The sequence below is a fragment of the Pollachius pollachius genome (genome assembly GCF_949987615.1).
Source record: "Pollachius pollachius genome assembly, chromosome: 12".
Taxonomy (NCBI): Eukaryota; Metazoa; Chordata; class Actinopteri; order Gadiformes; family Gadidae; genus Pollachius; species Pollachius pollachius.
The window spans coordinates 18,797,905-18,811,431 of record NC_136945.1 but is presented as its reverse complement, the minus strand read 5'-3'; the positions used below and the strand labels follow the sequence as shown (position 1 = coordinate 18,811,431).

At 46.4% G+C, this 13,527-nt stretch overlaps 2 protein-coding genes across 4 annotated transcripts in view; one reads left to right on the top strand and one right to left on the bottom strand.

Moving 5' to 3' along the window:
* LOC307083741 (low-density lipoprotein receptor-related protein 1-like) overlaps positions 1 to 4,190 on the top strand; it is a 111,071-nt gene extending 106,881 nt beyond the window's left edge. Inside the window, 6 exon segments of the mRNA XM_079747693.1 lie at positions 2 to 106; positions 443 to 516; positions 634 to 704; positions 706 to 728; positions 1,895 to 2,039; positions 2,462 to 4,190. Coding sequence (XP_079603819.1) covers positions 2 to 106; positions 443 to 516; positions 634 to 704; positions 706 to 728; positions 1,895 to 2,039; positions 2,462 to 2,602 — 559 coding nt within the window. The 3' untranslated portion in view covers positions 2,603 to 4,190.
* A 2,905-nt stretch (positions 4,191 to 7,095) lies between these two features.
* On the bottom strand, positions 7,096 to 13,167 carry dtx3lb.2 (deltex E3 ubiquitin ligase 3L b, tandem duplicate 2). 3 transcript variants are annotated; one of them, XM_079747802.1, is made up of 8 exons: positions 13,099 to 13,155; positions 12,456 to 12,557; positions 11,562 to 11,648; positions 11,090 to 11,291; positions 10,862 to 11,007; positions 8,580 to 9,824; positions 8,236 to 8,453; positions 7,096 to 7,779 (listed from the first exon to the last, which is right to left on the bottom strand). In XM_079747802.1, exons 1-8 carry the CDS (start codon positions 13,144 to 13,146, stop codon positions 7,710 to 7,712), a joined length of 2,118 nt encoding a protein of 705 aa, XP_079603928.1. In that variant the 5' UTR covers positions 13,147 to 13,155; the 3' UTR covers positions 7,096 to 7,709. The 3 variants fall into 3 exon arrangements, with proteins under 3 accessions (XP_079603928.1, XP_079603929.1, XP_079603930.1); XM_079747803.1 differs by having other exon boundaries at positions 12,468 to 12,557; XM_079747804.1 differs by lacking the exon at positions 12,456 to 12,557 and having other exon boundaries at positions 13,099 to 13,167.
* Positions 13,168 to 13,527: the final 360 nt, after the last annotated feature.

Genomic DNA, 13,527 nt, shown 5'->3' with positions numbered 1-13,527 from the left:
GTCCCAACGGCGGGGTCCAGCCCAGCTGCTACACCTGCGACACCAACGAGTACTGTGCCAACGGCCAGTGCTCCCTCCACCCGCTGACCCGGCTCCCAGAGTGCAGGTGGAGCCCCCACCCAAACCTCCCCCACCCTCAATGCCCCAGTGGCTCTGAGCGTGCCGTTCTAAACCCTGCTGTGTGTGTGTGTGTCTGTGTGTCTCTGCGTGTGTGGGTCTTTGTGTTTGTGTGTGTCTATGTGTGCGTCTCTATGTGTTTTTGTGTGTGTATGTGTGCGTCTGTGTGTGTGTGTGTGTGTGTGTGTGTGTGTGTGCGTGTGCGTGTGTGTGTGCGTCTCTGTGTGTGCGTGCGTGTGCGTCTGTGTGTGTGCGTGTGTGTGTGTGTGTGCGTGCGTGCGTGTGTGTGTGTGTGTGTGCGTCTCTGTGGTGTGTGTGTGTGCAGATGTGCTCCGGGCTGGACCGGCCAGCGCTGTGAGATGGTCGCCACCGCGGACAGCAGCGAGGGCTCTGGTGGGCGTGAGTCGCCTCCTCCTCCTCATCTCAACTCACTGAACACCAAATGAACACAACGTGGTGCTCTTCAGTCGACGCGCCATGACACCATTCTGTGTTGTGGTTCTTTCGTGTGTTCAGGCACAGCCTCGATCGTGGTCCCCGTGGTGCTGCTGTTGCTGCTGGTTCTGCTGGCTGCAGGTGCCCTGTTCTTGGTACCGGAGGAGAATGAGAGGGTGAGACACACACACACACACACGCACACACACACACGCATTAACGCACACACACTCACACGCACAAACACACACTCACGTACAGGCACACGCATTAACGCACACACACACATGCACACACAGGCACACACACAGTCACACACACACGCACACACACACACAGACGTCCAGAGACAAACACACACACACACTCACACACGCGCGCACACACACACACACACACACACACTCATTCACACACACACACGCGCACACAAACACACTCACGCTCAGGCACATGCATTAGCACACACACATGCACATGCACACACACAGGCGCACACACACACAGGCACACGCACGCACGCACACACACACCCACACACACCCCAGCCCCTTTCCTCAATGACCTCTGTTCTGCTCCTCAGGTCTAGCGGGCTCGCCAAGTCGTGCCCACGACACTCGCGGTAACGGTTGTCAGGGTTGTGCCTTCACCATCCTCTTCCTCTCCTTCTGTCCTCCTGCTCTCTCTCTCTCGCTCTCCCTCGCCCATCACTCGTAGTTGTTGTTGTTGTTGATGTTGTTGTTGTTGTTGTTGTTGTTGTGCGGTGCGGGCTCTGTGATCGGTGTGTCTGTCTGGACCGGGCCTGTCCGTCCTAGTGTCCCCTTATCGTTCCTTGCCGGCCCTCCCAGGGGCCCGAGGGCAGACTTCTTGAAGAAGGCCCCCCCCCCCCCCCCCCATGTGTGTGTGCTGCTTGCAGTGCCCCCCGTAGCCCGTACCCCCCTGTCTGTGGCGTTGTGCCGTGGTGACGTCCCAGCATGTCGGCCCCCGGGGGCTCAGGGGCCCGACATGCAGACAGCATTCCGCCGAGGCAAGGGTCCGTAGTCACCGCGGGGGTCCGAGTTCGTCCCTGACGGAGCGGAACACCGCCGTCTCGGACGTTTCAAAGTCACACGTCACCGAGGTGGTCTCCGGGGGGAGGAGCCCGGCTCAGTCGACTCCGGGCGCTTGCTCCCTGGCTGACATGTTGGCTTGGTGAAAGTGAGGTGCTGTCCCCCCCTTCCCCTCCAATCCCCCGTGCCCCCGCCTGTACCGTGTACCATCCCCCCCCCACCCCCCACCCCCGCGCGCTCTTGCGTTGCCGCAGCGACCGACCTGTTTCTGTTGTCGTTTCCGGGGGCCGCAGGGCCAAGGGCTTCCAGCACCAGAGGATGAGCAACGGGGCCATGAACGTGGAGATCGGGAACCCCGCCTACAAGATCTACGAGGGGGGGCCGGAGGAGGACGCCGGCGAGCTGCTGGACGCCGACTTCACCCTTGACCCCGACAAGGTACGAGACGGGCCGCGCTCCTCTTCATCATCGTGTTTAGAGCTGAACACCGCGGTCGAAACGCTAATCTGCTAATGCTCATGAGGACTCCGGACCTCGTCAAATTTGTGGAGATAAAAATTGAATCCATTGACTGTATACAAAATCAACGGGTGAGAACCTCTCTGAGATGAGTCAACGCTTGATTCGGTTGGGACGTGTTTAACATCTGTTGGTGCGTGCGCGAGATGAGCACAAACCCCTCCTCCTCCTCCTCCTCCTCCCCTGACAAAACCGACCTCACTATTTTCCTGCCAAACCCTGGCTACGGCCCTGGTTCTGCGTAGGAACGCTGAGAGGGCCCTGGAGCTCCTTGTGTGTTTTGTCCACGCCATGCTTTGGTCAATAAAGCTTTGTGAACTCTTGGTTTCCCCCGCCCGCAGCCCACCAACTTCACCAACCCAGTCTACGCCACGCTGTACATGGGCGCCCACAACAGCCGCAACTCCCTGGCGAGCACGGACGAGAAGAAAGAGCTGCTGTCGCGGGGCGACGAGGAGCCGCTGGTGGACCCCTTGGCGTAGACGGGCCCCCGGGGGGCCACATGGTCCCAACACACCCCCATTTTGCCTTTTAAAGAAAGAGAGAGGAAGAGGGAGAGAAAAAAAACAGCCGAGAGTAAATCGACGAAAAAAGTTGTAAAAAAAAAAAAACACTGTATAAAATGTACAAAATGAAGGACTACTTTTGTATGTGATTGCAGTATTATATTTTGTTCTTTTCAGATTCCTCTGGTCAAAAAAAAAAATTAATCACATTTTTCTATGACAGATTTTTTCATTTACAAGTATCCCTTCTCCCCCGTACCTAAATAGCCACTACCTCCTTGCAAAAATGAAATTGAAATGAGAAAATTTGAAAAAAGTAGTTGTCATTGGAGCAATTTTAATTTTTTTATTTTTATATGAATTGTATAAAAAAAGAGTTGTTCCATTTCACCAGTGCCAGCTGTTCGCGTTGACTGGGAGCCGAGATGCTCTTTTATACATGGGTACCAATCCTGTTGAAAACACTGTTGGTAGAGTGGAAGACACAACTTTTACGGTGACTTATCAGAGTTCTGTGTGGAGCACATATAAAAGATACCAGAGGGCAACACCATAGCACAGTAATACCACACACTCTCCTCGATTAACATCGCACAAACCCTTGAATACCGTAGAACCCAAGGCAGGTAAATGTGCGTATCATCACCAATCCGTGTGTTCAGAGCGTGTGCGCAGTGGGAGGGTGAGGGAGGCGTGTGTCGTGGGGGGGTGAGAGTCATGGAAGGTTGCTTGTGGTTGGTCGGACATGCCATGGCGGTTGTCGGACATGGGTGCAAAAGTTCAGAGAAGAGAATGGACTTGCTCACCAAACGAGGCCGAGTGTGAACAGTGATGAGCGGACTGTGAAGGCTTTCTCAACAAGAATAGAGAGACTACTATCACCCCGCAGGGATAGGCTCTGATTGTTGGGCATTTCCTCCCTGTGGAAAACCGGGCAAGTCCAGTTTGCCTTTAGAAATGTTAAGGGCCTGTTGTTCAGCATATTTTTTCTAAAGCATCAGGTCACAAATGCGTTACTTTTCCTTCAGCCGCTTACTTAGCTGTTGCTGTTTATCTTTCCTCCCCCCACCCCAACCGTCCCCGTGCTGCTGCTACTGCCACCAAAATGGCCGCCCTGCCACCAAAATGGCCGCCCTGCCCCCTCCCCACGCTCTGCCACTGACCCCAGACGCTGCTCCGGCCAGACGGTGGTTAGTTGTACCCTACTGCATGTGGAACGCTCCAGCGATCTCATCATAACCCCGATTACACGTTCTTTATACAACACAACAAGGCGTCAACATGGGGTGTTTATTTTAGTCTGATGTGTCTGCTGCATTCTTGTCTTCGATTGAAAGTACAATCATTTTACCGCCGTGTTTGTTTTAAATCATACAACCATTCGTGGGATTGTTTTTGATTAGCCTTTGTTTTTAATTACAGATGTCACATAGCTTTTATAGTACACAATGCATGGAAACGCAGACTTCTTCTGGAAAGAGAATAATGTTTTACTTTTTGCTGGAGTACTCTGCAAACTAAATAAAAGGTATTGTTATAAATAAAATAAAATGGAAAAACTGTACAGAGAGCAATCTTTTTCGTCTCCTTTCAATGTTGGCTGACATTGTTGATAGGTAAAAATGGTTTTAGTTTAATAGTTTTAATATAAAATTGCTATATAATCTAATGAAATTTGTAGTTAAAAATAAATCCGCATATAGGGCCTAATAAATGTCTTGCCAAAAAAATATATAGAGATAGATCAATTAAAGAAGTGATTGGATGCTTATTTCCTGACTCATTAAGTGTAAACCCCTACTTCTGAACCATTCACATCAGAGTACTGGGAGCCCTGGCAGACAGTAGAGTCCAGTAGGGGAACATGCCATATAATTTAGAGATTCACAATTTTTTGGGCTTTGAGAAAATGAAGCGAACTTGTATAGAGTCTGGCTCTCATGCAATAACACATAGAGATCCATCGCTTTTGGAACATCCGATCTTCTGCCTGTCCTCCTCCCTGAAGACGGGTCTTCCTACGTCGCTCTCGATGTGGTCCACAGCCCGGCGCAGGTCCTCTGGCAGGCCGATGATCCTCCACTGGTCCCCAAGATGGTCTAGGACGACCCCATGGATTCTAGGCAGTCTCTCCCTCACTAGGTAGCTCTCGCTCTGGCTCTGCAGGGAGCAGCTCAGCACCGAGGTGGCCACTCTCTGGTACAGGCACAGAACAGCTCTGAGGGCGTGGCTCTCCAGGGTAACGGCGTCTTCAGACCCCCCGGGTTTAGCTTTGGCCCTGACCACGTCTTGAAAGTAATTCAAATTCACACCGAACTTGCTTTCGATCATGGCCATTTCATCCTTATAAGCGATAGTCATCACTTTGAAGTTGGTTGCATCTATTGCTACACCAGTGCTGAGCAGAGGGTCTCTGAAGTTCAGGCTGGCCCTTTCTGACCTTCCTTGAGCTTCCCCTGCAGATGACGGACCGGGAACCGGAGCATTAAGGATTTTCTTTTGCATTTTTGAAATGGTTTCGAAAGTCTTCAGGCTTTTCATTGGCCCACACACCTCCACCTCATTGGGGGACACGGTAAGCGTGAGCTTCTCTCGACCCTGCTGGATGAGTTGAAGGGCTTTCTCCCAGTGCACTTGACCGGGCTCATGGGAGTAAGAGTAGCATGTGGAGTCTCCTAAACAAGACTGGACTAGATCAGTGAATTCAGAGAGAGCCTTGACTGGGTCTGCTCCAGTGCTGGTGTCACCGTTGAAGGTCACCATCACTTCCTTTTGGATTTGAACTCCGTTTTCTTCCTCGATGCGTTTCATTTTCTCTCTGTAGACCTGGTTCACGTACCAGAAGTGGACCAGCGGTAAAGTGCAGTTCACAGTCTCCTGGATTTAAATGCAATAAATTAGAAAACAAACAAGGAAGATTATGCATTTCATTTTCCCTCTTCTACGTTACTTACATTTAAATTTACATTTAGGGCATTTAGCAGACGCTATTATCCAAAGCGACTTACAATCAGTACATTTGTCAGGAGAAAGAGAAACAACAACAACATATCGCTGTCGGTCCATCAAGGATGTTCATAGAACCAAGTGCCAAGCACTAACAATTGTTAGGTTAATCCATTACCCGTACACAACAAAGATAGCTAGGATAAGATGCTAAACAATGCTAAGTACTATTTTTAAGTGCCAGGACGTACAACATACTATGTGCGTAAGGGGGGGATTCTAGGTAAACTCTGAACAAGTGAGTCTTGAGTCTTTTGACGTCGGCAGAGAGATCTACTTACAGGCAATCCGGATGGGAGGTTTGAGGCTTCTGCTTGGGTCTCTGGCAGCTCGTCTCCAGGCAGAACACGAGTCACTAACGCAGTTCTCTGATGATTCAAGGTCAGCTTAGTTTCTTGAGTGAATAGATGTTCTTGAGATTGAAAAAAAATGATGGTGTTAAAAGACATGTCATTGGGATTTATATTTTGCTTATTATAAAATAAACAGAATTAAATGAGGCCTACCTAAAGAGGCTGAAACCACCGCCTCAACAGCTCCATCTTGTGGAGAAGTTACACTCAGACACTCCCAGACAGTACTGCTGGCGGATTTGGTTAACCAGGTTTGCAGAGCCTGCTTAAGTTCTACCTCCGGCAGCTGAGGTACTCCTTTTGGCCAATCTACCTTCAGACGAATGGTGGCTTTGTTTTCCATCTCGGTAATCCTGGCTGAAAGTTTTCAGAAATCAACCACCCATCATTATTATGAACAAAAGACGTCATTGTTATTTTCAATTGCCAACGTGGAGCCTGTTACGTTATTGACAGGTTGACAGGCCCAGCGTTGAATAATCTATTTTTTACAGCCTTATGGCAGTAACAGATATGAAATAGGGGTTGCTTGTCAGCTGGTTGAATGTGAGACAGATGGTTAGCTGTTAACTAGTCGTTAACATCTGTTCGATATTTAACGTCGGGACCAGACCGGTCGTATGACACTGACGTTTTAGTTTTTTTCAGAAACAGCCTTTCGCTTATTTAGCTCCCACTCGTACCCAGGCCTGACATGCAGACGTTTCCCCGTTCTGATAAAACGTTTCTACACAGCAGTTTGTTATTCCTCGTCCTCCCCCCCCCCCCCCCCCACACACACACAAACATTTACACACACACACACACACACACCCACCCACCCACCCACCCACACACACACACACACACACACACGTTTAGTTGAATACGTTTTCAACTTACTTCACCCGTTGGTTCGCTTCTTAATTCTCTTCTTAAAATCAAAAGTGAAAGTGTTGGACCTACGTAGCACATGCCACGCCCACATAGTTTGATACACGCCCATAGAGCAAGTGACACGCCCACATAGTTCGATACACGCCCAGAGAGCATCATGAGCTATCGTGACGTGCAGACAAGACCGTATTAGCAACCTACTCCTAACAGGATGAAACAAAACGTTAAAGAGAATTGTCTATCATCTGGCTTTATTGATAATGTAATAAGAACATAAAGAAGCCACAATGCTATACTATCATGTTTTGATTATCTTTGAATCGATGCAAATATCACACTTTAAATGTTCAATCAACTTCAATCACCTACATGCAAATATTTAGTTAATACACACACACACACGCACACACACACACACACACACACATCTGGTTTGTTATTGGTTTGTATTTGTAAGTATAAATAGTTTACATTTTACTACAATACTTTCCACATTAAAAGGCAGTTATTTATGTGAATCAACTACAATGAGAAACTGAACAGTAAACAATGTAATAGTTGTCTACTTTTAAAGTCTGCGCTGATATTTTGAAGGCGCTAACAATTTTGTACAGTTGAAGCCATCTCGTCTTAATTTAGCATAATTTCTCATGTAGATATATATTCTCATTCAACAAACCTTTTCACGTAACGATCAGCAAGATATTCATACCAATTAAAGCATTTGCCCTATATGAGACATTCCCTGTGTCAATTCAAAAGACAGATATATTCAAAGTTTGATTTGTTTAAGTGACACAGATTGGATCTTCAAATGATACGGATGTTCTTCTTCTAATGAGACGACTTTACTCGATGCCTTTCGCCTTCAGTTCCTCCTTCACCCTCCGAAGGTAGTCGGGGTCTGGATACCCAAAGCTGCAAAACAGGGCCGTTGCCAGGGTTTAGAAATGAGTGAGGTCCAGATTTCTTTGTTTTAATGGCGCTTATTTACTGCCCACAGACACATACAGACACAACCGAAGCAATACACTACACACAAACTCATTATCTACAATTAAATAGATACAGATACAAAAATACTTTTATTAAAATATTATTATATTTTATGTGTGTTTGTAATATCAACGTATTCAAATCCTGATTTTACGCTTAAAAAGCGCCGCTAATATAAATGAAAAATTATGATTAAAAAAACAATGTTTTTTATTTATTTAGGAAGCGATTACAACGGTCCGGACCTCGGTGACCGCATAGCTGGCTATGGCCAGGCTTCCAAACAGTTGACACATTAGTGGATCAATCCTTCCTGTCTCCGTTCTCTCTCCGCTCCAAAACATCCAAACGTGTGTTCAGACATGGACACCAGCCTACCTCGCTGGGCCTCCACTGATGCTGGTCTTGTGGTGGACATCGTTCCAGGTGACCTGGTCCTCAGAACCCGAGGTACGGGAGGTCCCCACCGTGAAGATCAACCTCTTGTCGAAGGCTCTCTGCAGTAACCACAGCACCTCCCAGCCTTCTCCGTTGTCTGGGAGGTACGCGTGTCTGACCGTGCCATGATATGGCTTCCCAGGGTTGGGATGGCGGGCCTTGGGATACAGAGGAGGGGGTGAAGTTGTAATCAGAAACGTCCAAAAAAGAATATGTGCATTTATGCAGATACAAGAAACATCTCCACGTATCTTTATATATTGATATAAAATGACAATTAGTACCGTCTGTTTTCCATGATAAATCTCATATTTGATCAATATATGGCCACATCCCCTGAAACCTGGAAGCATTTTACGTTGAATTGCATATGTCATTTTTCCGTCAGGCTGGTCTCCCGTCAATTCTCCAAAAATAGCTTTACATATCGGACAGGTGGGTCCCATCTGTCTCACTAAGTTATCCAGACATTCCTTGCACAACTTGTGGGTGCACGGCAGCGTTGTCATGTTTGTAATTTCATCCATGCAAACAGGACACTTGTCTTCTTCTTCAGCTGCTGGGGCTCCTCTCACTGGGGGTTCGCCCCCTGCCATGTCACTTCCTCCGCTAGAGTCGACGCCATATCTCAGGGGTCCAATCCTCTGCTTGTCCTCCTCCCTGAAGACGGGTCTTCCTAGGTCGCTCTCGATGTTGTCCACAGCCCGGCGCAGGTCCTCTGGCAGGCCGATGATCCTCAGCTGGTGCCCACGAAGGTCAGGGACGACCCCAGGGAGTCCAGGCAGTCTCTCCCTCACTAGGTAGCTCTCGCTCTGGCTCTGCAGGGAGCAGCTCAGCACCGAGGTGGCCACTCTCTGGTACAGGCACAGAAGAGCTCTGAGGGCGTGGCTCTCCAGGGTAACGGCGTCTTTGGACATTTCAGCTCTTGCCTTCGCCTTATCCCATACGTAGGAAAATTTCACCCCAAACCTTTTTTCAAGTTCTGCAAACTTTGTCTTAAAGAGGGTAGTTATTACAACCCAATGTACTGGATCAATTGCTACACCAGAGGTGAGCAGAGGGTCTCTGAAGTTCATGCTGACCCTTTCTGACCTTCCTTGAGCTTTCCCTGCAGATGACGGACCAGGAATCGGGGAATGAAGGCTTTTCTTTTGCATTTTTGAAATGGTTTCGAAAGTCTTCAGGCTTTTCATTGGCCCACACACCTCCACCTCATTGGGGGACACGGTAAGCGTGAGCTTCTCTCGACCCTGCTGGATGAGTTGAAGGGCTTTCTCCCAGTCCACTTGACCGGGCTCATGGGAGTAAGAGTAGCATGTGGAGTCTCCTAAACAAGACTGGACTAGATCAGTGAATTCAGAGAGAGCCTTGACTGGGTCTGCTCCAGTGCTGGTGTCACCGTTGAAGGTCACCATCACTTCCTTTTGGATTTGAACTCCGTTTTCTTCCTCAATGCGTTTTATTTTCTCTCTGTAGACCTGGTTCACGTACCAGAAGTGGACCAGCGGTAAAGTGCAGCTCACAGGCTCCTGGATTAAAATGCAATATATTAGCAAACAAACAAAGAGGGAAATCATTTCTTTAATTCTTGCCCATTGCCCGTCTAGCGGATGAGACGTTAAACCGAGGTCCTGACTCCCTGTGGTCACTAAAGATCCCATGACACTCATCGCAAGAGTAGGGATGCTAACCCCGGTGTCTCTACTCATCGCTATAGTAGGGGTGCTAACCCCGGTGTCTCTACTCATCGCTATAGTAGGGGTGCTAACCCCGGTGTCTCTACTCATCGCTATAGTAGGGGTGCTAACCCCGGTGTCTCTACTCATCGCTATACTAGGGGTGCTAACCCCGATGTCCTGGCAAAACTCTCAGCCTGGCTCTTGCAGCATGGCCACATCATCACCCCTGGACTTACATTGTATAGGTTTATTCCTCACCTCTCCAGTGTGGAGCCTCGTGAGACTAGCCTGATCTCTAGAGGTCACACATCAGTTTCTCGCTGATGAGTGTCTGGCCCCTCAAAAACAATCAGCGCTACTGGGCGGGTTTAAATGATTTTAAACTTCCATGAGTTTAAAATCATGGAAGAAGGAAGAAAGGAGCCCAGTGCCGCAGTCTGCAGTATGGATCAATGGTGGCCCTCAACAAAAGTGGTTTTTAATCAGAAAAAATAATTGTAATAGGAAAAAGAAATGGCACGGCAGACCTTCCTCAGAAGAAATGAATCTGCTTTCCTTCTGAGTAAAGAACGTAACGCTTTGCCTATATGTGGATGTCAATTAGTGCCCAGCCAAGATGGGACTCGTTAGGAACTAAAACTCCCTCCCCCTAACGCTGATTGGCCGGTCCACGGGTTTTGAAATTTGGGTTCAACGGGAGCAAAGCCAACTGATTGGGAAACTGTGGTGTGACTGAGTGAAAGCCCTTCACACTGGTAGTGGGAGATTGTTGATAACCCCCAAGCTCTAGGTAAAGCCCTCTGAGTGCCATGAGAAGAGATATATAATTGCAATGAATACTAATAATCATTATTGTGGCTAGTAGGCATAGTAGTATTACTACTCACAGGTGGTGCAGATGGGATTAACTGAGGAGTGTCGGTGTCATGGGCTACTGGAGCAGAACCACCCCCATTAAGACGCCTCACACTGGCTGTTGTCTTCTGGTCCCTCAGGGTAAGCTGGGTGTCTTCAGTGAACAGATCCTCCTGCCCTTAACATTCAAATCACCTTTCATTGTTACATTTGATTGGATTCATTTCATGTTACATAAAATAAATCAAATCTGTAATTACCTGTAGCCGGTGTTATCTCCAGCCTCACACTTCCATCCTTTTGACCAGTTAGCTTTGAGCACTCGGTGGTGACTTTGTTTTTGTTGAACCAACTTTGCAGAGCTTTTTGAAGTTCTGTCTCCCACTTGGGTGGAGGTTTTCCCTCTGGCCAGACTACCTTCAGATGGATGGTGGCTACAGGTGTATCCTTTTTCTGGGGTGTCTAAAAGTGACACCAAAACACCAAAAACCGAAGACAAAAGCCAACAACAATGCAGTGACCTGACAGAAAACGCTCTTGGCTTCTGCCCTTTAGTTACACCTCTAATGAATCCCAGGTTCCTACCCTAATTGCCCCTAATTCAGGCACGTAATCTTGGAATTTATGGAGGAGTGGCTGATTAATATGTGTAGAGTGTGAATGTGTGAAGAGTATATATTTAAATCAATGCCTCTATATCAACACAGTCCTTGTGCAGAAGGGAAGGTTTACCCTATTAGCAACCTCTTTAGCATCAGGTGGCTCTGAATCCAGTAAACCAGTATTACTTCCAGTACTCTGGTCGTTAGAATTGTTTGCCTGTGAGAAAGAAAGACATATTACATATTATTGAACACAACTACACAATGGTATGGACTATTGTTTTTGACAGCCTGCTCATGTTCAAGCAGTTAACTTCTGAGAATAGACAAGAAATTGTCAGAGTTTGGCATTTTTGGTTATGTTTTGGGCTGAATAATAAAATGTATACTTTACAAACACCACGTTTCTATTGATTAAAAGATGGTCAATAATTCTAAATCTAAAATTACAATAATTTTGTGGATACTTAGGACCAACATTATTAAAATAACAAGTTTAGAAGTTCGGGGAATATGGCAATAGTTTAATATTTGATATTTCTCCAAAACATTTGATATTTATCCAATATGGAAGACTTTATGAGTTATTTCTGATTGTTGTTTTTCCTCCTTCATTAGACACCACGTTATCTTTTTCTCTGATTGAAATGCCTTGAAAATCTGTGAAACTAGCATATTTTTAGCTCCGAAAATGTGTGAAGTAACATAGTTCTAGCCTTGAAAATGTGAAACTAGGATAGTTCTAGCCCCGAAAATGTGTGAAATAACATAGTTCTAGCCCTGAAAATGTGTGAAAATAGCGTAGTTGTAGCCTTGAAGATGTGTGAAACTAGCCTAGTTCTAGCCTTGAAAATGTTTGAAACTATAATAGTTCTAGCCTTGGAATGTGAATCATGCATAGTTCTAGCCTTGATAAATTGTGAAACTATCATAATTCTAGCCCTAAAAATGTGTGAAGCGTATATTTTAAATCAATGCCTCTTTATTAACAGAGTCTAGTGATTGTGCGGAAGGGAAGGGTTACCCCCGTAGGAACCTCTTCAGCATGAGGCTCTGAATCCTGTGAACTGGTTTTACGTCCAGTACTCTGGTCGTTATGCGCATTCATTACTTTAGAATTGTCTCTCTGAAAGCAAGAACGACATTACATGTTATTAAATTCAACATTTTTGTTATACTTATTGTTTTTGACATCCTTCCTATGTTAGTTAACGTCTGAGAATAGACAAGACATTATCAGAGTTGGGCTTTTATGGTTGTGTTTTGGGCTGAATAATAACATCATACCTTACAAACACCACATTTTGTATATCTATTGATTAAAGATGATCACTAATTCTAAATATAAAATAACAATAATGTTGTGGATGCTTTGGGCCGACATTATTATTGAATATTATGATTTAAATATATTTTATTTGACCTGAATCATAGTCTAGAGATAGTTCCAGCCCTGCCTTCGTCCCCTGGCCTTGGGTTACCGGCTGCACCCGTTGGCTTGTAAAATGGTATGTTTCATAACTTGCTATGTGCATAACATGTTATGTAACGTGAATGTCATCGTCATAAAGTGCTGGAATGTGATTTGAAGGTCCAACGCTTAAAACAGCAAATCCGATCCATGACATAACTTTTCCTTTCTCCTTTAAGAAACCAAAGCCACTCACTGTTTCATTGGGCTCCTCTCTGTCCAGCAGGCTGGTGGGGGACGTCATGTTTGGTGGGGGGGGGGGGACGTCCTGCTAAGGGGGAACACAGACACGTCACTCAAGAGGTGAATCATAAGTCTTCTGGTACTATATATACGTGTATATACATTCCTGGTACTGGTACTAGTGTATATACGTGTATATACGTTGTATATAACTAAGGTCCACGTGTTGTATATACGTGGACCTTACTGATAATATATGGTGTGTATATAATTAGAAACGATGTCTGAAAGCGATGCGAAGTGGTATATTATAATAATGATTGTTAGATTATTATATTGTCATTACAGCTCAAGCTTTAACCTCGCACACACCTCATTCTAACTTTCGTTTCAGCCCGGTTGTAAAGTCGGAAGTTAGTAAGGCGAACTACCAAGCCTTATA